At 47.5% G+C, this 22,789-nt stretch overlaps 8 protein-coding genes across 8 annotated transcripts; 3 read left to right on the forward strand and 5 right to left on the reverse strand.

Annotated features, from left to right (window-relative positions):
* Nucleotides 1-35: 35 nt before the first annotated feature.
* BDV37DRAFT_278668 (uncharacterized protein) lies at nt 36-758 on the reverse strand (the record flags this gene model as incomplete). Its single annotated transcript, XM_032086119.1, has 1 exon — nt 36-758. The coding sequence occupies one exon, from the start codon at nt 756-758 to the stop codon at nt 36-38; it is 723 nt and encodes a 240-aa protein (XP_031945978.1).
* A 442-nt stretch (nt 759-1,200) lies between these two features.
* On the forward strand, nt 1,201-2,405 carry BDV37DRAFT_278669 (uncharacterized protein; the record flags this gene model as incomplete). The annotated part of the gene is made up of 5 exons (XM_032086120.1): nt 1,201-1,390; nt 1,447-1,572; nt 1,655-2,143; nt 2,196-2,219; nt 2,278-2,405. The coding sequence occupies 5 exons, from the start codon at nt 1,201-1,203 to the stop codon at nt 2,403-2,405; spliced, it is 957 nt and encodes a 318-aa protein (XP_031945979.1).
* A 299-nt stretch (nt 2,406-2,704) lies between these two features.
* BDV37DRAFT_278670 (ankyrin repeat domain-containing protein) lies at nt 2,705-3,757 on the forward strand (the record flags this gene model as incomplete). Its single annotated transcript, XM_032086121.1, has 1 exon — nt 2,705-3,757. The coding sequence occupies one exon, from the start codon at nt 2,705-2,707 to the stop codon at nt 3,755-3,757; it is 1,053 nt and encodes a 350-aa protein (XP_031945980.1).
* Nucleotides 3,758-5,547: 1,790 nt separating this feature from the next.
* Nucleotides 5,548-6,095, reverse strand: BDV37DRAFT_278671 (uncharacterized protein; the record flags this gene model as incomplete). Its single annotated transcript, XM_032086122.1, has 3 exons — nt 5,548-5,674; nt 5,734-5,954; nt 6,015-6,095. 3 exons carry the CDS (start codon nt 6,093-6,095, stop codon nt 5,548-5,550), a joined length of 429 nt encoding a protein of 142 aa, XP_031945981.1.
* Nucleotides 6,096-7,555: 1,460 nt separating this feature from the next.
* On the reverse strand, nt 7,556-9,130 carry BDV37DRAFT_238158 (intradiol ring-cleavage dioxygenase). Its single transcript, XM_032080809.1, has 2 exons — nt 7,975-9,130; nt 7,556-7,915 (listed from the first exon to the last, which is right to left on the reverse strand). The coding sequence occupies exons 1-2, from the start codon at nt 8,714-8,716 to the stop codon at nt 7,872-7,874; spliced, it is 786 nt and encodes a 261-aa protein (XP_031945982.1). The 5' UTR covers nt 8,717-9,130; the 3' UTR covers nt 7,556-7,871.
* Nucleotides 9,131-9,564: 434 nt separating this feature from the next.
* On the reverse strand, nt 9,565-12,286 carry BDV37DRAFT_268289 (fungal specific transcription factor domain-containing protein; the record flags this gene model as incomplete). Its single annotated transcript, XM_032084152.1, has 5 exons — nt 9,565-9,719; nt 9,786-9,787; nt 10,608-11,266; nt 11,313-11,807; nt 12,215-12,286. 5 exons carry the CDS (start codon nt 12,284-12,286, stop codon nt 9,565-9,567), a joined length of 1,383 nt encoding a protein of 460 aa, XP_031945983.1.
* Nucleotides 12,287-14,406: 2,120 nt separating this feature from the next.
* On the reverse strand, nt 14,407-15,673 carry BDV37DRAFT_268290 (UbiD family decarboxylase; the record flags this gene model as incomplete). The annotated part of the gene is made up of 4 exons (XM_032084153.1): nt 14,407-15,172; nt 15,221-15,429; nt 15,485-15,570; nt 15,625-15,673. The coding sequence occupies 4 exons, from the start codon at nt 15,671-15,673 to the stop codon at nt 14,407-14,409; spliced, it is 1,110 nt and encodes a 369-aa protein (XP_031945984.1).
* Nucleotides 15,674-21,046: 5,373 nt separating this feature from the next.
* BDV37DRAFT_295260 (SDR family oxidoreductase) lies at nt 21,047-22,101 on the forward strand (the record flags this gene model as incomplete). The annotated part of the gene is made up of 3 exons (XM_032089820.1): nt 21,047-21,339; nt 21,411-21,794; nt 21,854-22,101. Exons 1-3 carry the CDS (start codon nt 21,090-21,092, stop codon nt 22,099-22,101), a joined length of 882 nt encoding a protein of 293 aa, XP_031945985.1. The 5' UTR covers nt 21,047-21,089.
* Between the last annotated feature and the right edge of the window lie 688 nt (nt 22,102-22,789).

Raw genomic sequence — 22,789 nt, forward strand, 5'->3', positions numbered from 1 at the left:
TCACAAGTAGACGTTCATTTGGAGTTTACCGTACCTCACAAGATTAGACACTCAAGGGCTTTATAGTAATAAGTGTAATGCGTTGTTCCATCCTTCGTGTAGGTCTTCCCACAGCTCCAGTCCGCTGCATGAGCGTTATATTTGTACCCCAGACAGGTGAAAGGGAGTTCCGAGTTGTCACACTTCACAGACCCAGGCCTGTGCTTGCTTCCACTGTATAAACAGCCAGTATACTGGCCTAAAATGAATGGTCCCAGCGAGGTTGGATACTCTTCGCCTTCATCGCTCTGAACCGGTCCATCGACCCTGCCCGATAACGCGCAGATATCCTTCTCGGTAACCTGGTGCCTGTAGCTGTAGTAAACACTGTACCACTTGTAATAGTAGCTAACGGAAGAGTCAAAATGGTCGTCCTCTATATGCTCTTTGAGGATGAGAAGGGAGTTGGGGATGGGGTCATGGGTCTGGCCGCCACCAGCGGAAGATGTAGTAGTAGAAGTGCTGGTGGTGATGGAGCTGGTGGAAGTCGCATCCACAGCGGACCAATAACTAGAGTAGTAGCTTTCAAGAGAACTGGCAATAGAATCGTCTGAAGCATCAGTTGGCACGTCGTTATCAATATGTGTCACAGTCGCTTCGACCAAACCATCCTCGTCTACTGTCTTGGTGACAGTGGTTCCCTTCGCACTGCAAGCACTAATTGTCTTACAGGTTGTCCTCACTGTCTGGGTGGAACAAGTGGAAGCCGGAGTGATCATGGTAGCCGCCGTGCTCCCGCCTATATATCTAAAGGCATATACCACCTATTGAATGATTACCAGTTTGTCTGGAGTATTTCGCCGCCATGAAGCTGCGTGGTTATTCCGCTCAACCTGGTGGTTTGGTATTGATATCACTGACGTTTCTGCTGGTTGGACTTGTTCGGCCTACTATTGCCTCCCCTTTCGGTTTATTGGGTGCCGTAGATACCCGAACTGAACTTGAGCCTTCTCTCCACAACCTAACATTCAGCGCTCATGCTTCTAATCAGCGACACAAGAGGGATGATAAACTGAAAGGAATACGGTTTGAGGGCACATGCAGCTCAGCTCTGCAGCGCTACTTGCTATCGTCATTTGATGAAACTCGGACACAGGTCTGTATTTCACATAAAACATGTACCTGTGCTAATATGTGGGCGTGGAGGCTGAGAGAGCCGAGATGGCCCTCAACGACTTGATACAGATTTTGAAGGAAAAGACTCAACCAGCGGATTGGAGTCCGCACAAATACACGACATTGTATCGGAATCGCAAACTGTGGGGGAACTTCTTTGGGCTTCCAATGCTCAAAAACAATGAAGGGCAGCTCTCCATCAAGAAAACGATCAGTAACATGGTTTTTGTGAGAGGTAGGCCAGAATACCTATGGTTACCCTCTTATGTCTTCCTATTAATTAGTTGCCAGCTCTGTTTGCCACCATCAAGAATGGCTTAAAAAACTCCGGGGAGAATTATAATCTCATTGTCAATTGTGACGATGATTGGCTTGTGTATGAGAAGGATCGCATTGCCAAAGATGGAACTAGGTACAGTGAGTCACTATTTCTAGTTGTATTGGCCTACCTAGTTGTCCCGGTTCATCAGATGAACTAACAGCTATCCGTGGATCCTAGGGATGTACAAGGATACCCGAGAGAAACATAAAGGGAAGTCGGTATATTTACAGACGCCAACAGCCAAGTTGACATGCAATGAGGTTACGAAAGGCAGGGCGCGTACGTGGTCGAAGAACATAGGAATGCAAGACGAATTGGTCGTCTGTCCATTTGCGTGGAAAAGATGGCTTGGTGATGCCCCTCCATATTTATCCGATTTTGCAGGCACTCCGTTCTCAGGGATAAAGGGCGAAACCCTGGATAGATTAAAATATCGTGCTGCTGGAAACACCTTGCTGCACGAGGCCCTCCACGCGCTTAATCTCGTTGAATATGATATAAGTCAGCTTGCCACATCGAGGAATACTCTGCTGGAAACGAACATAATTAACCAAGATTTAGGGGACCTATCAGTACAGTATGGAGGAAAGACCCAGGGTGCTTATGGAGCAGAGGGTGTTCAGGCTCTCGCCAGAAAAGACCCCAATAAGGTACTGCATAATGCAGGTACGAGGTGTCTTTTGTTTCAATTCTGTCCTCTGTTCTAACAGCCCTGTAGACACCTATGCTATGTTTGCACTAGGTAAGTTGACCAGGTATCAAATGAACCTGCCACTAGCAGTGCCTCTAACGAGCTTAAGGCGTGTATTATGACAAGTGCAACTGGGCTAATGCGCTGGGAAAATGTCTCGACGATAGTCCGGACACGATATGCCCGGAGGATGAAAAGACCAAAGAGAGGAATTGTATTACTATCGACTGGAACTAGAGGCATGTAGACAAGGGGGGATTTTTAGAGGACATGTGGAGGGCTTGGTTCGGATTCTGTACAGATTGTCAGTTGAGCAGCGGAGTCTGACAAGAAACCTGGACGCCAAGCTTAGGTATAAAGTGGGGAACAAAGCAGTGGTCCATCGGGGTCTAGAATTACCTTTTCTTTTCCAAGTCACTAATACGGAGGCTAAGTCCCCGTGTTGCCTGTACATAAGGAACACCTGTTGCACTGCAGAGCTTTTAGGCTTCGTTCCATACTCCTTAAACCTTTCCCGACAGCGTCCCTCTAATGCAATGCATCTTACTGACCTACCAAATGAGACGCTTTTCTTGATCGCATCGTATCTGCGGTGTCAACAAGATGTCTATGCACTTGTACGGACAAATCGTCATCTCACTCACACGCTATACGATTACCTGTATAAGTACAACAGTCGCTACTACCACGGGTCTGCACTAGCATTCGTCACCAGGCAGGGAAACATAGGTCGTGTCGAAAAGCTTTTAATCGGGCTCAGAGCCGCCCGAAAGAAGTCTCGATTCCCACCGGCACCTGGCTGGAGAGGCGAAGCTCTTCCCGAGGAGCGATGGGAAGACGAGGCTGAGTGGGACTCAGACGAAGATTTGTATCCATTCAGCCGAGACATTTCGGCTCATCCACTGAGGGCTGCTGGATACAGTGCAGCAGACATTGTCCAGATCCAAAAGGCCTTACTTGCTGCTATTGAAATAAATCACCAGGAAATCATAACGCTTCTATTTGACTTTGGTGCTCAGGTGAACTTCTATCGTGGGAGCTTACGTGATGACAAGCCCATGAGGTGCCGACTTCCAGACCCTCGCACGAAAGACCCTCCACCACTGTTTTTGGCAGTCAGGTTTGGGAATGTGGATCTAGTCAAATACCTGCTGGAGAAAGGTGCTGATCCAGACCGCTATCGCCCCTCCCCGCTGTACCGGGCAGTTGATGATAGACAATATGATATTATCGCATTGCTACTCCGTCACGGGGCTCCCCTATCTTATGCCGCTGTTTTAAGGATAGCAACACAGCGCCGAGACAGAGTCATGCTTCAGTTTTTATTCGAAAATGGGGTAGAGGCCGCAGTGTATGGACACCGGGCGTTACGTGTGGCCATCCAGAGTGACGATCAAGAGATGCTCGAGTTCCTACGTTTGAAAGGCGCGGATACGGAGAAGCGTTTTGAGGGGTTTGGAGAATCTGAAGATGAATGGGATCAAGAGGATGGCGATGGTATGGATGGGAACACTACCCTTGAGGGATACGTTAGGTGTTTCTTGGAAGAATCCGAAGAGAGTGAAGATGAATCTGCTTCTGTCACGTAATCCCATGAAAACATAACTTCTTATACTGCCAGGTGCCTAGAGCCATGGATTTCCAATAGCACATATATTACCGATTCATTACTCAGAGAAAAGGTAACCGTCTTGTAATCGATATTGTTTTTTATTGTTATTACTAAACCCTTCAAAATACGAACTGCGCCATGTCGAAGAGTTGCATCTTCGTGGCCAGAGAAGGTAGTATTATCTCCGGATTATGCAAGTCGACTTCTCGATACCATTAGGCTCTCGAATCGGTTGCTGCCTGCAGGTATGAGGACACAATTATTCCCTAGTATCACGCTCATCTCTACGGAGTAGAGCTCGAATACTCCTTGTCCTGGATGAAATTCAGTACAACCAAGGCCCACATGTGTGCCTTCATTTCTGATGCTCTGGTGGCGTGACACAATGTAGTATTGATTTATGAATTTATTCCCCACTATAATGAAGCTTACGTGCCAAGAGCGCCTTTTCATGTCTTGTTCTACTAGTGGAATACACTACTCCGTAGTTAGCGCCAAATAGCTTCCGCAATGGGTAATACCCTACGAGATGAAAGTCTTGTGGCCTCGTACGAGAGTTGCATAGAAAGCGACAACTGTCTAGCGTATGCCGAACCAGGTGAACCCTGAATAGCACAGGTCCGTCCAGGTCTTTCAACTAGTCGGTCCTAACCAAATCGCGGTCAACCTAGCAGGATCAGCTTATACCAGAGGTTATACAGCTATGCTACAGGCTAACCCTGATCCTAACTCTGTCTAGGTGTGCCACCGGTTTGACCAGTACTGTCTACACATCTGCTTCTCATCCACGTCTATATGATCCCTATTTTTACATCATTAAGCCAGGCAGCGTGCTGAATATCAACACCTTCACCGTCGATGATACACTTTTCAAAATCCTTGCAGTTTGTAACCTTCTTCAGGTTCTTCTTTGCAAATCAGTTATTGCGTGGATCAATAGCGAAAGTGCGACCGGACCGACTGATTCATACGTTGTTGATCACTGCGTGTACTAGGTGAACGACATTGGATGAAGCGACAGCTGCGTGTCCATTGAAGACTACTTTGGAATCATGAGGCAACAATTTCGATTTTGGGTTTTTTATGTTCTCCCCTTCAGACTGCGAGAGAATTCAAATTCCTGTCATGTGTCATGACTCGTAGATGGAGCTACTACGTCGCAGCGCCGTCTTCGGCAACAACATCCACCACATCCAAGTGAAGACCGCTCAGCCAATGCCAGACACAATTGACACTTGCAAGAAATGGCACCTTACAGAGGATGGCAATGGCTGCTAGCAGATCCAGCACGACCTTCATATCAGTTCCGATGATTTCAGCAAGTGGAATCCGCATGTAGGGGCTGATTGTCATGCTTTGTGGCTAGGATACTATATATGCGTTGGTCTGTAGGGATGTGCCAGAGAGCTTGATTTACTTGCAGCGGGGAGAAGATCTCATTTCTGTCTAAGAAATTCTCGAGCTGGAACTCCCATCTTATTCCCATGTGCCCTCTCCGAGAATATAGCCTTTGATCAGAAAATAATTCGTACCGGTTGTTGTCATTGAGATTCTTGTAGTTCGGGAAAGCAATGACAGGGTACACGCATCACTCGACTTGTAGTTATGATATGTACTATATAAGTGTATACTTACCTTCCGTATAGACTTCTGAACAGATAAAATTACTATATCTATTCCAAAACCCGAAACCAACAATACAAGCATGAATGAAACACAACAGACCCGGACATAACCTCATAAACACCTCAAGCCACCAAATCCCAATCACACACTGGGAACAGGACTACTACTCCTCAACTCATGGGCCCTCTTATACCCATCCGACCTCACGCAACCCTTAGACTGCTTCCAATCGCGATAGCATAAAACAGTCGCATAGATCGCCAAAACACTATCCCCAAACTGCATCAGCCACACAATACCTCCATCCATTCTTCACAACTACTATACCTCAAATTGATACCCGTGATAGCCACACCCCAGCCCAAGATGCAGCCCGGCGCCACACACATCTGCACATTGGCCTGGATAGTCAAGACCGCGACTGCGGCCCAGAAGACGATCTCCAGGGCATTGAGGATCGTGTATGCTTTCAGACTTCCCCATTTGCGGAGGGCGGCGACGTGCTCGGTTAACAGTTGGTAGAGGATGATCACTAAGGATTTTGCGCCCTGGATTGGTTCCTATGGTTAGTTGTGGGTTTTTTGGGGGACGGAAGGATAGAGGCGTACCATTCCGAGACCTATTGTGCTAGCTCGCGTACGGGGCTGGTTCTTCATGAAGAGCCGAGGGATTGAAAGCCCGATCACCATCACGATTAGGAATATCTGGAAGCAGTGGAGGGGGAGTTTCCAGCGGGTGTCGAACAGGTTCATTGTGTTATGGCTGTTGCGTTGTGGTGTTCTGTCGGGATAGTGAGGATTGAGATATTGATTGCGTCTTGAGATCGCAGGATAAACTGATGCATATTTACTTTCTACAACTCGCCCTTATATACATGTTTCCTGAACGAAGCCAAGAGATGGTGGGAGTTGCTGGTGATGGAGACGTCGGCTTTCGTATCCGCTTTGCTCAAGGCAGCCAGATTTGATGTATTTACATTCATCTCAGACTTTTCTTGGTTTCTAGCCAGGTCTGAGGCTGTACGGAGCTAGCTTCAACGGTTACGGAGAGCCAGATCTAGTAGGATCTCAGCCAGCGCAGATACATAGGTGCCAAGAGCGTGTCGATCCTGCGGATGCTTGGCCCGCGAGCTTTCGATCGAACAAGGTTTACACCAAGAAAGGGTACTACTATAGATATAGCAATGGAGGAAACTACCCTTTCCTAGATCAGGGATTTTCATCAAGGATAGATAGGATACCAGGAGACTTTAAGAATGTAACTCTCCTAGTATGAATGTAATCCCCATGTGCAATTCCTTCCTGTTTTCAAAGTTGAAACCATACTCTCCTCTTCGCTATCGTCTAATCTAGACCCTTCTCGATTAGGATTTTCCATACAGCATATAGATGCTGCCTAAATTTAAACATGATAAGTCTAATTTGAACTGAACGAATAACAAGCAGCAATTTAGGGTCTGGTCCCGCATCCGAACCCGAACCCGAACCCGAGAGCGGATCAACGATCGCCCTCTATTTTTGCTTCAGGTCCATTCATACTCCTCCAAATTGGGCTTGAAACATCAATAAGCACGGCCCATATCGCTGGGTCAAGTTTTTAGTACGGGATGTTTCTATTCCAGTTCCATTTTTAAAGGTTGCCTAGTTCTTAAGCTTATCCATATGTTCTAGGATTTATAATTTCTTAATAATATCGATAGCTATGCCATTGACTATCGATATGTTCCTCCTTCATAGTTTAATTACATCAATAGGTCACTCTTTAGCAATTAGTACACACGGAGCGAAACATACCTCCTGTTTTATTACTTTTCCTTGGCCTGCACAGGTCTAGCCGATTGCAATACACCGAACGCATCAGTGGAAATATGGTAGGGATATTTCTGGTCGACCAGCATAGTGTCCTGTGATTGCGAGCAGTTGTGACAGTCTTACATCTTCGGAATACTATGTTACTTATTTACTAGCTACACAGTAAAGACGAAGCTTCTCGGATGTCCGGTCTAACTTCTCCCCAGCTTACATATTTCAGCCACGCAACTCACATGACGTGACTCATGGTGTCAGGTATCTTGAAATGAAGACTGGTCGAAAAATGACTGCACATACTATTGGTAAGCTTAGATACAAGAAAGCAAAGTGACTATTTAACAACAAGTGCATCCAGAGAGCGAGTGAGTGAAATGGACACAAATACAATGACATGTGCTAGATTATCTCAATAATCCGTTTCCAGCCGCTGATATGCAAGATCAGAAGTTAACAGCGTCACCAGGGTTGCTGTTGGAGTTGGAGACACCGCCGGACGCAGTCAAGGTAGCAGCATAGCTAGTGTCATAACTGGCCGACACATTGACGCCCAGGGTAATCCAAGCATAGATACCATCCTCAAGGGCATCTCCGAGGAAAGCATACTCGAAGAATGGGTCAGAAGCGCTATCTTCAGTCTCGTCCTGGACGACGTGATCATCGGCGTTGGTGGTGATGGAGACATTGTTCGTGTTGTAAGGGTAAGTGGCCTCGACCTTGTAAACGAGGTCCTGATCGAAGAAGAGCTGACCGATGTGAGCGACGTGGCCACCGGTGATGGTGTTGTTCTGCAGCTGGGTGGCACCGACGTGGGCAACGACGTGGACGTGGGTAGTTCTGCCGGAGTAGTGGCCGGGGAACATGGACTGGAACTGCGCGACACCGTCGGCGTCGGTCTTCTGGACACCGCGCAGGAAGGTCTTGTCGAGGTTCGAGTCGTCGTCGCCGTTGCCGTTCATGGAGCTCTGGACGCCGGAGTAGACACCGGTGGAGTTGCAGTTCCACACATCCCAGTAGAGATCCTTGATGGGCTCGCAGGTCTCAATGTCGATGAACTGGCCATCCATGATAATCGGAATACCGGGTTCGCCGTCCCTGACGTCAGACCGCACCAGCTCGCCCTTCACCCAGAAGGGTCCGATTTCTCCTTCGGGGGACAGAATGCACACGGGGTTCTTCGCAAACAGCTCCTGCTCGGTGGTTTGGGAGGTCACATCGAGGGAGGAGTGGTGCGAGGTGTTCACGGAGGGGTTGTAGTCGCGAGTATCAATGCTGCGCTTGCGGTACATCTCGTACGCGGCCGCACGGCGTGCCTGGATCCGGTCGTTGAGTCCACGGCGCTCCAGGTGGCTGCTGCATTGGCTGAGAGAACGCTTTGCGTTGTTGAGGAAGCTTCTCTTCGCAGAATGCGACATTGAGTTGGGCTCGTGGACGCCGGGGTGGGCAATTGCCAGGCCGGCTAGGCCTAGCATAGCCAACTTGCTCAAAGAAACAATCTGCATATTGAGGGATGGAAGAGCAGGAAGATATCACTGGTGGTAAGCTATTGAAAAGAAGATCTGAGTGAGTATCATGCTGGAAGCGGCAATGATGACCCAATATATACCCCAATCACCATGGTCCAACTTGCGGAGCGATGAGCAGACGGAATTCCATCTTCTACCAAGGTCTATTTCTGGTCGACGAATCCGTCCTGGTTCGTCACAATCGTCGTCAGCAAGCTCCGGCTTGAATGTTCGAGATATAGGCAGAAAGAATTCGACCTCCTTAAAACGGCAACGCAGTGTGTCAATCACTATTCAATAGTATTTCGCGACCTATCAAAGTAAGTCGCTCCTGGAATGACGAATGGGTCGAATGTGACTGGGCTTCACGGTCCGTATAGTGGGGCCGCGGGAGCAGTGGATTGAATCTGGAGAGCCAGAAGATCTGCAGCCAAAACTGTCTATGTTTTGGGGCGCAGGATATTATGCATCTATGTCTGCCGAAGTACTCGCTGGGGTACGCTTCAATTCAAGTTTCCACGTCTCCGGAAGTAGGGAACAAATTAAAGTGTCTATTGAGTATCAACTCGGACTTGAGTAATTTTCAGACCAGGGCACATGCTGTAATGATACAATTCGGGGTATTGACTTGGCCTTTGATGAGAGTCATGAGACCCATGCGTAGTAGTGTAGTAATGCAGCTGATAAGGAACAGTTCAAGCATTTTATTCACGGCTTATGCTCCTTGGAAGACCTCTAGAGGTAAGGATGTTCACGGTAAGCTCTTCGGATATGTAGGAACCCGATTATACCGAGTCAGTTGGTAATTCTCCTCCGCTCATAGGCAATGAGAACGAAATGCTCTCCTATACTGCGTCGACGCACGCTGGGTTATCAGGGCTTGGCACCTCACGTCTCGGCGCAAAAACGGCCCGCTTATTCAGCAGAAATGCAGTTATTGGTTCGGAGCGTGCAAGCGGGTCCAGATACAGATGCCGGTGTTTCTTGGCGCATGTACCAGCTTCTCCTTGTTGCCACTAAGCGTTTCAACTGTGGAGCCGTGCCTCAATCGCTCAGCACTTCAAACCTCTGCATATGGCCTTAAAGACCAATCAACGATCCTACGGCCACTCATAAAGTCAATTGCAACCCGAGCCTTTGCCAAGAGCTCAAGTTTGAGCACCTGTGGTGGAATTCGAGGTCCTCCAGGTCCGCAGGACGTACATCATGAGGCTACAGTCAGCTTAATGCCGCCAATGAATACCGAAGGTAATTTAAAGTAACGGCATTTGTTCCGTCTGTGACGTACCCAGCCAGAGGTGTGACTCGTGGGGTTGAGTAGTGCATCTAGACCCATTCTTAGAGCAGCCGGAAGGTCCTTTTTGATCCTTCTTGCCTTGTGTCAAAAATGCTGTCTACGGACTGTTCAGCCATGGAAATCGTAACTTTATTCCTGGCGCACATTCTGCATCCATCGGATGCTTATTGGGGTCATATTATGGTGAAAAAGCTTTGTACGGTATCGGAAAAAGTAGTGTACACGTTAATGCTCATATGGCAGTCGCTTTCATGTAGGATTGCTTGGCGAATTGGATGAGAGTGTCAACAAAAGCCTCGGTAATGTAGAACGGCGCAATACAGTTCCCGCCTTCGGTATTGCGCATAAGCGAAGTGAAAATGTCTCTCGTATTTTCGAGGATTTCAAGATCTCCCGAGAATGTTGGGGACGTGGGATTCGACATGCAGTGATAGAACAGCGATATTACAGCCGATAATAACCATTGAGCATATATCCTAGCCCACAGTCAATTGTCAGTTTTTCAGTAGGAATGGATCGGAGATAGCGGTTGGTACGAACCAGAAACTATGCCAGGTGATAAAAGAGCGTACTTGGTTAATGTAGAGCAACATGCATCGAGATGTCTGGTATGAGAGCTCCATTCCCGACGAGAAGGAGTACTGTGTGCTGCAGGCGGCACTTGCCTCGTGGATCCTTTTCACGCAATAGTAGTAATCCAAGTGCAGGGTCACACCACGCATGCTAAGATCATGGAACGCGTACAAAGGGCAGTCTGGGGTTGCGAAAACATGGGGCTGGCAATGTGCAGGAAAGCTTGACTCTAAAGCACTCAGCTCTTGATCTAATTCAAGGATTCGTTGCATTTTAGTAGATTCGGGCTGTGTACGGCTTGAGTCTGAGTGAAGCAGACGATATATTTTCGACTTAATCAGGGCAAGGCGGAGGTCGGAAGGATATAACAGTATGTCGGACGACAGAGGTGCCTGTAGGAATTGATATGTGGAAGATTGGGATACATAGGTGGACGGCAGTTCCAAGTCGCAGCTTGCGTCGTTTATCATCGGTTCACGGCACGCGCGTAATGACATTTCTTTGTCCATCCAATAACTCAACCAGAACAGAGAGCGTATATGGTAATGGTTGTGGTTCCCGCCATCCTGGTTGGGATCGCGTTGTCGGTGGCCACCAAGCTTATACAGGATACGTACAGCTGCGGCAAGCATCATTTCGGCCGGGTAACTTTGCCCGGTCGGCGGGATGTATATTGTCTGCATAAATGAGATATGGGCTTCATTCCATGACTTACCCACTTACCAAGATGATGAACGTTTCCAACGTTCTCACGTCTGCCTCCTCCATGAATAAGTCCGGTAACAGCGATAATACCGCGCGTACGTAGGTATCTGGCTTAGCGTGCGCGAACATTGGGCTATGGCGATGTAGCTGAGCGATGAGCGCCGTAAATGCCACTAGGCATGCTTTGTTGGCTACCGGACTGGCTTTGGATGGGTCGTCTAGCACACCCGCGTCCAGGAGTTCACGGATCACACGGATATCGACTATGGGGAACACAGAGTAAAGTCCTTTGCGATCATAATACTCAATACAATTCTTGACCAAACGCTTGTCAGGCCACTGGGAGATCGCTTGCTTTTTTTCTTCTATGCCATATCGCGATCGGTATGATTCCGCGACTTGATGGAAGAAGTCGTCAAGATCAAAGTGAGAACCAGTGTAGTGAAAGATTGCGGAGCAGAAGCTGGCCCTGTGGGATGACCGGTCGCCTCCGGGCCAGGAGTATTCGAGATGCTGTTGAAACGTAGACAGGGCGTTATCAAAGCCAGCCGTGTCATGAAAATGAGATTGTGTAGAATATTTATTATGAGTAGACGAAGCTTTCGCTGGACCACAAGAGCCTGCGTTACTGTTGGTGATCAAGTTTTCAAGATTTTGTACATGGCGCTGAGTCTCAGAGAGTCGCCTAGATGTGATATGCTCAGGCCACTGGAACTCAACGGAGAGCTTCGGGATGTGTCTTACTGTCTGATGCTTTTACGCGCCTCGGCTGGCTTCACAGTAAAGGTACAGGACACTCGCGCCAAGGAGCAGTTCTCACAAGAAGGTTGGGCGCGATCACAACGAATCTGGATCAGATGTTGACAGGTCATTCGCGAATCCAAGCCTTATTATCGGGATATCGCCGGGAGTCAATGTACCTTTCTATGCCGACATAGATCGCATGCACTCCTATTCCTGCCACCTCGCGGAGCAGGATTTAAGTCAGGCATTTCAGAGCTGCAAGCACAATGATGAATCTATGCCAAATAATTTATAACGAGTGTCACCTGGAATTTTGCGGCGAGTATAATGCATACGGCGATCGTTCTTGAATCTCGATTGTTGAATGGACGAGTCACTAACGTCACTTCAGGTATAGCGCTGCACGTGACTATAGGTCTAGTCCAATTCGGTCGATCGTCACTGACCAGTCTCGACCCTTAGATCAGCCATGAAGGAAATGATGGTAATCGTAATCTATATAATTATAATGATATCGGTCTTATGTTAGCATAATCGTTGCAGATACGAACAGATCTTGTGCTTAAAACATGGAATGATGTGTACGCTGTTATTGGACTAGTGAAGATATATATCCCGACATTATACACATTACTCACCAATAGGATGGATAAAACCAGGAACAAAAGTAAAAGAAAAGAAGGAAGAAACATAAAAGTGACAAGAAACTATAGATAAATACAAGTTTCCAAGTTAATTATAGTATTCTTTCAACGCCTCATCCGTCCACTCCCAAAGTCGACTAGCCAATATATCATCATGCCCGGCATACAAAACTGTCCGGTTTCCAAACGATCTTTGGACGTCATAGCAGCCCACAACTGGCTATACACACCCTCCTCCAGTGTCATCATTTGATTAAAGGTAGTCGCATAGATAAACCAGCGATGTGCCCATCCCAAGTTCTCAACCAGCCGGGTAGTGATCACCCCAGGGTGAACAGAGACGGTGGTAATGTCCGGATACCGACGAGCCAATTTGCGAGCAGACAGAATATTAGCGAGCTTGCTCTGGCCGTACCGTCTCCAGGATCCGAAGACGCCGTAATCCTGCGTAGTTTTCAAGTCATCAAAAACGATCCCACCAGAAGGATGCAGCTGATAACCTATAGATGTGAGGATAATGACACGTACATCCACACCTGTTTCGGCGGTATGTTGCAGTAGTGGTAACAGCTTTTGGATCAGTAGTGCGTGGCCCAGATGGTTGGTGCCAAACTGCACCTCGTAGCCGTCTTTTGTTAGGTCTGGCGGGAGGGCCATGATACCTGCGTTACACATGAGCACATCGAGTCGTGATTCTTTTGCCAGTATGTCTTCCGCGGCCTTTTTAACGAAATCTAGAGAGGCGAGGTCGCATTCGACAAACGAGACAGGTGTATTCGACCCAGACTCGGCAATTTCATTGATAATTGTCTCTGCGCTTGTCGCGTTCCGACCGCTGATATAAATCCGCGCTGGAGAATGCTTGGCAAGTTGAGTGACCGACTGAGCACCCACACCCGCCGTTCCTATGTTGTCAGATGGAATATGACGTGGTCGACGTGGGATAGCTTACCTCCTGTGATGAAAATTACTTTACCGGAGAGATCCGATTAAATACCAGGTCAGGCATCGTGTGACGTTCTGTCTATCTCTATGAAGGGATACTATTATGAACGAAGCGAAGTATGAGAAGGTGGAAGAATTAAGGTAGTAGATATAAATCAGAAAGATACTGAAGGAAGCTAGTGCTTCGCTTCGAAGGTGTAGGGTATACGTCTAGATAAGCTTTCAGGCAGATGTGGAGCTGCAGGATCCTGATATTTTCCTGGATATGTCTTGATTTTTGGTTGTACAGAAGCACGGAGATTGAGCTTAGATATCCAAGGCATTCAACGCAACTTTAAAACAACACCTACCTAAAGACCACATTCGTGCTCATTCTCTATCGTTCTGTGACGGCTTACTATCTAGGCAGAATTTCCTACGTAGACATGGTCCACAGATCCCTAGTATTGTACTCGGGTATTGGCTCCACTATTGCCGGCACGGATATTGGGAATCTGCATGGGCTAGCTGCAGGCAACGTGGGTGACGAATCCTGCACGGAAGGATTGAACCCTGGTCAGTTAATGCCGGAGAGGCTTGGCCGGTGGGTTCCGGGGTATCGGTATGAGCAGAGTGGTCTCCGAACCCTTAGGGTGGCCTCTATCATCGAAGCATCTCTAATTATCTATGTACGTATGACTCTAATGACACACTAAAAGCAATAATGGCTCAAAAGACTCAGACTCTAGCGTGTGATTGTTTCATCCCAGCCACCCATACCGCGTCACGCAGTTATTCAATTACGATGTTGTCGTCACGGTCGCCTTCCCCTGGGGATTCAGCCCAGTGGTATCATACTCCAAGCTGATACTGCTCTGACTACCACCATCACTCGATTCCCCCGGTTCATTCGTGACGTGGAACTGGCGATGCTCCCAGATTTCCAACGGCTGTTCCGAATTAATATGCTCGCCAGATGCCGTGATGTCGACGGAGCGCGTGTGCGACTTATCGCCCTTGAATCGCGAAAGATGCATAGTCGAGCTATCAAGACGGTTGGTGTACTTGCTTCGGCTGTGGCTGCGGTTATAGGACGAGTGTGCCAAGAAGGATTTCCAGTTGAACATCCGGCGGAACAGGGTCCATGTTTGAGGGATATTCGCCACAACGATGGCGGTTGCTGCCTCTCGGACGTACCAGTCTACCCAGCGGTCTCCGTAGGGATTCCAGATCGAATAGTACTTGGAGAGGACAGAGCAGAGGATGACGAAAATCCCCAGCGAGAAAACGGCGCATAGCGTGAGCTTCTTGGACAGGCTCAGCTTGGCCTTGATCAATAGTGGTAGTGGGATGCACATGATCATCAGGTCCGTAGCGACATTCAGGGCCAGGACTAGAATGAGGTGGTTGCGGTAGACGGAACACTGTACATTCTTTGGTGGGACCGACCAGTACGCCGAGAAAGGGTGACACCATACTCCGAAAAAGAGGATTTCAACTACCACGAAACTCAGCACACAGAATGCGCCGATTAATTTGACGATTAGATGTTGCGACAGGCCCAACCTATCGATTGTTTAGATTTCGATCGCTGAGGGGAGTCTGTTCACTCACGTCATGGCCGAGTATAGCAAGAGCAAGCATGCCTTGCATCCCCAGATGACTCCTAGCCATAGCTGTTCCACTACAATGACCAGCTTACTGCCCTTGATACGATCCGGGATCGTTGAGGGATCGATCTGGTCGACTTTGTCTAAGGGAATCCCGTTGGTCCCGTGCTTATCAACCTCAACCAGATAAACCGTCAATAAAATGTAGAGAATCTGGCATGGTTAGTCGGTTCAAAAACTCCAGCAAGCATTCAGATTGCCGGCATACCACGTTGACGATCATCACAAGGTCTTCTATTTGGAAATTTTTCGGCGTCCCCAGTTGAAGCCAACGGGAGACATAGCGTAGTAATGCTAGAGTGAGCCCGTTAGAGATCCGCAGATTTGCCCAACACTAAAATAACCTACCGATCAGCAGTACGACTGCCAACCACACCCAGCTATTGACATTTGACATCCCGGCCCGATGGATGTAGAGGGACAATAGCGATTCCCGTAGTAGCCATCGGTGTGATGATTAATACGGGAGAGAGACCTGGCTCATATATGGACACATAGGGACCTGACTCGGCGAAAATCACAAGAAGGCGTTGGCAACTACGGGTCCCAAGGGAATTTCATTCCTTGGGACTGAAAGGTGTGGCTACCAACTATGAAGTACTGAGCTGGATCCACTGTGGACACGGGCCAGCCATCTACCAAGCTTAATGGGGATAGTACCGTGGCGCACACGTGGAGCTTGCAAGGGTTGGAGGATTGACAAGAACATTCGGAAGATACAGGGATTGCCTCGCCCAAAAATAAGATTTCGTGGTGGATAATACTCAACTTTATCCTTGGTGCTGTGGTTGTGTGTACGTATGTACCAAGCATGGAGTGGCACGAAAAGCAAGTCTTGCCCGGGGCCAGTTCTCCAAGGTTGGACCTCGGCCTGCGTCCGTCTTCCCGCGCCGAGAATAACGCTCCTCGTACCGTATGTGGCAACATTTGGCGACCCAGAACTTGGCCTTCATATGAGGCTATTTCCCCAGCGCGGAGAACATGCCAGGCTAAAAGTAGTGCGTCTGTAATCGCAAACTAAGGTTAGCTTGAGTGAGGTAAGACATTTCATACCGAGCCTGGTCAGCCCGAGACAATGGTAAGCTATAAAGCTCCGAGATTATGCCCTAGGATCCATAAATACGAGCTTCCACGCGTTATCCCACGATTACGCCAGTCAGAACGCTTCTTACTGGTCTTCGCCGCAGATAGGAAAATCCTTATCTACATTTATATGACGTGGAAATTTTTCTCCTTAATAAAGTTCACAGTCTTGGCAGGCACTTCCGGTGAAACCAGGGCTCTGACTGGCCGATCATCGCTGGAACTAACAGCCACATGAAGTTTCATCAGCAATATTAAATTCGTGGCTCATTATGTGGTTGGGCACGAGAAAATGGAAGGTAGTCGTGCGTTCAACATTGGATCACAATTGCACTGAGCCTTGGGTCATTCACCCTCTAACCTCACGCCGCCTGAACTCTCACGCTAGGCTACCCAGAAACGTACTAGCTAGAGATGTCAATGCAACTTGGAAGGGGGTCCTTAGTCGAGATGTGCTTTGGCCATGTCCTCCGTATAAAGTTCCAGAAGCCTGGGCTTAGCAAAGTGCCTGGCTTTCTTAATTAAAGACCGGCGCGATCAAAACCGAACCATTCTGATCAAAATCGCAACGGCCGAGGGCGGTCCTTCCATTTGCACGGACGGGATTTTATGACACTCCCACTCCTTACCAACCATCCGGATTCCCCTGTGACCTTGATATATAATATACTAATGAAATAGTAAACCGGCCGCAATCAGGTTTACTACGGACGTCTGGGCGCTCAGCCTAGCCCAGTTCCGACCGAAACGAACACCTGTCAATGCTCTTGGTCGGAGGCTTAGAATTGTATGGATTAACGTTTATGATCTTGGGCTATTGCTGTGTTATTCTAACTATTATTATTCAAGCATCAGGATTCGATAGCTATATAAAATTAAAAATATATCCCCTGAGACGGGTCAGACTTGCGACTGATAACCTATTGGCATCGGAGAATATTTGGGGTTTGGTGGCCTATCGGAATGCCGGTGCCCTAGACTTCGGCAGATTCCATCATGGGTTCAACCGTTGGACCCAAAACCCAGCCCATGATGGGTTGGGCTAGGGTTTGAGTAAGTTCTGCCGAAGTCTGCGGTGCCCTGTAGGGTACTCGGGCCGAGTAAACATACAAAACCTAGATTGCGAAAATAGCATTAATATCTATCGATATTGATATATCCTTTTATAAATTATGGATATAGCATTCTGCTGAATATTCCCTAGTAGCCTGGGGCACCATCCTCAATATCTATAGATATCCGCATATCCTCTCCACACTTTGTGGATATCGTATGCTACTCAATATCACTTCGATATTGGCGGATATTCAGCAGATACCAGACATACCAATGCGCGTTGAGCCAAGGTGCCAATATGTGACGGCCTGAGGCATACTCCTGTTGGTTGCATGTTTTTGTTTGTCGCGAGGCTCACGGGCCTCGCGCCCCCACCACACCTTCTTTCTTCCCCTCACATTTAGAATTCTGTATAGCTGTATACGATAACGTCAATATAATCATTATTGAAAGTCTGTCACACTATATACGGACGTGATATTCCTTTTCTAAAAAGTATGTGGTAACACTCCAAATACTAGTAAGAAATAGTAGATATTTCATTTAGTTCGACGGAGTATATAGACATAAAAACGGGCGCGTTCTACTCCATACATCCTGTATACCACAGGTGCCAAGGATTGAAGATCATCTTGCATTGCTCTGTCTGCCGAAGATCGACTTGATATCCACCTCCCGCTTCAGTGATTGGGTATTATGACATTTCTAGATGGTGGGATAGCTGAAAAGAGGGGCCCGGCTGAGCGAAGAGCTGAAAATTGATTGTTGATCGGCATCTCAGCTGAAACCCACTTCAGCTATTCAAATGGTCGACTATTCATGCCCCTCCTTCTCCCCTACCAGATCCTCTTCTGTTTTCTCCCATCCCTCATCCACTTCCCATTTTCTTGATAAATCGATCTCACCAAAATGTCCCAGTCCTTGCATTACTACCGTGTATGTACCCCTTGCATGCACTGATGGATATCCCGGCTAACTAGATATAGATTGCTGTGTTTGAAGGTGTCGAGGGAAAGGCCCTTGAAGAGTAAATCCTAGCCTATCCACACTTACATCCTATAGGGGATATAGAGCTGATTTGAACCTTAATAGTCTTCAGGACAGCATAACGCAAGGCCTTCATGGAATTATTGTCAATGAGAATGAATTTGAAAACAATGTTCCATATTCATTCATGTATGTCTCTCTTCTTGTTCTTGTCTATTATTATACAGAGCTGACCCATTTTAGCGCTCGCGTACTCGACGACGACGTGCAGTCTCTGGAAGAGGACCCCAAGGTTGAGAGCGTCACCAAAGTGAAGGATGATCCGAATTTTGCGTGATGGGATGGACTTTAAACTGAAGGTCACAAAGCCATTTTAATTGATAACTCAACGGATTACTCGAACAAATGCCAGAATATGTCTACAGCAGCTTGCCTTGGTTGCACGCAATCTTGAGGCCTGTGGGTCTTAACGTATTAGATACTGTGTGTATGGCTTTTGTCTATGGAGATTCTCGTAAATATTTCCAGAATCCTAAACAGGCCCTCTGATTTCCTTTGAAGCTTTGCAGACATACTGTAGATTATTATTAGTATCGTCTAGTCTATCCAGAACTCTAATGTTTGCATAACACCTGCTCTCCATGAGTATCTTATCTTCCACAAGAATACTTGCATGGAAAGGGCCGCGGTGATATTATGCATCGCTAGGTTTGGATAGACTGCTTGACCGCGACGATTGTGAGGAGCGTGTGGATGGAGGTGGAACTACGACGCCATGGCGTTGTAAGTGGAGAAAACGAGGGATTCATGGGATTCAGAGTCAAAGCGGGTAGCTACCGTCCCACCACAGAGAGTAGTCCACCCCAAGGGGCGGGGACGAACACTGATCAGCGTACGAACTATTGACCAACCCCTCCAGCTACATGAAAACTCCGAACAAGGGAGCTAGAGGTTGACAAATGGCATTCCGGCTGGCTTCGATAGCCAGCCGGTTGTGGTGATAGCTTCATTATTAAAGTCTCCACGGGGAAGTAATATAAGATAATAAGTCAGAAAAAGCCAGAAGGCGCACTACAAAGAAAAGTACACCAATGACGGACTAGATTTCGCAACTAACAAAAGAGGAAAAGAAAAGAAAGACGAAAAAACACGACAAGAGAGGGATACAAGCAGCAGAATGGTTCGTCTTCCAACGCCATTTTCTGCCTATACTTGCCCTGTTCTCAAGTTGGATGTGACCCAGAAGGTCTGTGTTATAGTCGCAACATGCGGTGATTGACGCCCCGGGTCGAAGGTATAACCAGCCTAGCCGGAGGAAGTCTGTCGCTAATATGAGCTCCAGTATCACAACAATTTCTATTGGCACTCATTCGTGGAAAAAGTATAAAGCCCGATGTCTTCCAGATGCTTCCTGATAGCGAAAACAGAGTTGAATGGTACTTCATCGGAAAGTGTACAGTAGTTTGAGCGATATCATGCGTGGCTCTGAAGCACAGGGATGAGAGGATGGGTAGCCTGGCAAACTAATATGCCCCAGAATGCTGGGTCTCGACATGTTTGAGGAAATATTCCTTGGAAATGAAGGTCGGTTGCCGAGGGCATTGCAGAGAACAGCACTATCTCATATAATGTGTGGTTGCGATACAAGTGAAAGAATACAAAATCCTTCCCACTGTTAGTAACTAGTTCCGGTTGGTCTCCATTTGGTCAAAACTGCTATCGAGTCCTGATATCACTGTGCTCTTTCGACCTTCGTCCCTGGTCTCGGCAACGTACCCTGCAGGTGCGAACTTCACCTATACCTATATGATCTACACTAAAAAACTACGTCAGAGGAGATTTGAAGAAAACAACAGTTTAACAGTACTTTGATGGAGAACATATGCCGGTCAATCCCAAAGAGTCGGTGTATACATGCCGTGCTGTGGGTCCGTCCCACAGTCCAGTTTCTCGTCTCGGGCCCACCACCAGCTGAAGGAAATGTAAACATATCCATGCTTCAATAAAGTACAGTGTGGTGGCCTTACCCTGGTAAGCGTCGATGACGACATAGTTCGGTGTAGCCTGAAATACTCCGGAGTAGAGCCGGTTGCAGTTGGAGACCAGGTTGTTTCTTCGTTATCAGCTTGATCACATACTCTGGGGTCGTTGCCTAAACTAGAACAGAAGGGACCCACAACACTATGCCGCATGAAGGACTGATTCCACGAGATTTAGTTGATAGAGACTAGCTTCCGCCGGAAATGCACGGTGTTCGGAACCGGGCATTTTTGCGGGATTGACTATATGGGACATTCACCGTGTCCTTTGGCCAGCATATTGCACTACCATGCATCCATTATATTTGCAAGTAAGCGATAAGGCAGATCCTGAAGACGATAGAACTCCCATTTTCCATGGAACGCGCTTAAACTTTGTTGTATTCCTTCTGCCCTGTGGTAAATGATCCCGGTATCCGTGAACAATCCGTCCATGGGGTACTTCCGCCGGAAGGCCATAGTGCGTTCTCAATGACAACATCAACGAATATTCGAGCTACAGTGGGGACAGAACTCCACAGGACAGATGGCACATTGTCTATCTGGAGGTTATTTAATGCGGGCATCCCGGGCTATACGTGAGGTACGTGTTTCGTCCTGTCTTCTCAAACTAGCTTGTCACATACTCAACCCACGAGAACAGACACAATGTCCGAAGGTCCAGTCGTAAATGGCCTTTTCCGCCATAACAACACTACTCCTCCAGTCCAGGACAGTGTTATGGCCCTCTTCTCCCTAAAAGGGAAAACTGCAGTCGTCACCGGCGCAGCATCCGGAATCGGTTTGAGCGTCGCACATGCACTCGCGGAGGCAGGCGCCAATGTTGCAATTTGGTATAACAGAAATAGCAAAGCCGTTGAGGAGGCCGCAAATATCGAGACCAAGTACGGCGTTAAGTGTATGTCGGATATTACTTTCCATTCTCCAATTGTGCGCCTCATCCAGATGCATTAATTGATTATATACCAGGCCGCGCATACCAAGTAAACATCCGCGAAAGTGAAAAGGTCGAAGAGCTATTAAATACTTGTGTCCGCGAGCTCAACGGTCGTCTAGACATTTTCATCGCCAACTCCGGAATTCCGTGGACTCAGGGTCCCATGATCGATGCGCCGCTTGACCACTACAGGGACGTGACGCAAACAGATCTAGACGGAACATTCTATTGTGCCAGAGCCGCCGGCGCTCATTGGAGAAGGCAGAAGACCGAGGGTACAGACATCTTTGGCAACCCTCTAGAAAGCTTCACATATGGTAGCTTCGTTGCGACTGCTTCCATGAGCGGCCATATCGTCAACATCCCGCAACTCCAGGCTGCATATAATGCGGCTAAAGCCGGAGTGATCCATTTGTGTATGTTGATGCTATTACTCTCGACGGAGGCTCGTGCATATCGTGCTAATAATTAACAGGCAAATCACTTGCGGTGGAATGGGTTCAATTTGCGCGTGCCAACACAGTCTCGCCTGGGTATATTATTACTGATATTTCGACATTTGTGCCCGACGAAACAAAGGATATTTGGAAAGGTAAAATCCCAATGGGTCGGGAAGCTCTGCCGCATGAGCTCAAAGGTGCCTATTTATATCTAGCTTCAGATGCTTCAAGTTATACGACCGGGGCCGATCTTGTCGTAGATGGAGGTTACACCTTACCCTGAGGGCTATCATACGAATATGAACTCATGAAACCATCCAATAGATATACCGATTACTGATAACAACAACCTTGGGATACATCGTACGCAAATGTAGGCCGCATATACAATTTGCACGTTTCTCTAACCTAATTCCTGCTATCATGGCAGAAGTGGCCCAACAGACAGCAGCCCGCCTTGGTCGATTCCTCAGCAGCAACGGATCACCTTTCGCAAACTAAATTGAAGAGCGTTCATAGAGCACAAGGAATAGAAACCCAAGTAACCCCATTGCGTCAGACTACATGTTACGGGTATCCCATACCCCACGGGGGATATACTCCAAGATTGTCTGAAGGATAGTCCACCTTGTGACATGTGGAGGCTTCGGCATCAGTCTGTAAAACAGTGAAATTGTGGTGGCACCTCGTTTGGATTGTGTTGATTGCTCAGTTAGCAGTGTTAATGAAGGGTAGAAGGAGACGAAATAACCATTCAGGTTAGTTTTATGGTTCCTGTAGTTAGTATGGTCAGTTTTATTCGCAAATCAGTGGCAGTGAAAAGTTGAATTGTTCAAAGATTGATGATGTCTACCATACTCACTATGTTTGCATTTTTCTACTTTTGCTACGAATAAAATGAAAACCTTATGAAGAATTTATAATCACGGTTCTTACTACTACCTCAGCAAGTCGTGGTACATCGCTCCCCA

This window comes from Aspergillus pseudonomiae, assembly GCF_009193645.1.
Source record: "Aspergillus pseudonomiae strain CBS 119388 unplaced genomic scaffold BDV37scaffold_5, whole genome shotgun sequence".
Classification (NCBI taxonomy): Eukaryota; Fungi; Ascomycota; class Eurotiomycetes; order Eurotiales; family Aspergillaceae; genus Aspergillus; species Aspergillus pseudonomiae.

What these genes read in the sequence shown, in the direction of transcription:
- BDV37DRAFT_238158 (XM_032080809.1), bottom strand. Translation starts at nt 8,716, where the DNA reads ATGCAGATTGTTTCTTTGAGCAAGTTGGCTATGCTAGGCCTAGCCGGC. An exon ending in CATCACCGGTGGCCACGTCG is followed by an intron (nt 7,916 to 7,974) that starts CTCACATCGGTC and finishes GAGGCCACTTAC; the next exon opens with CCTTACAACACGAACAATGT.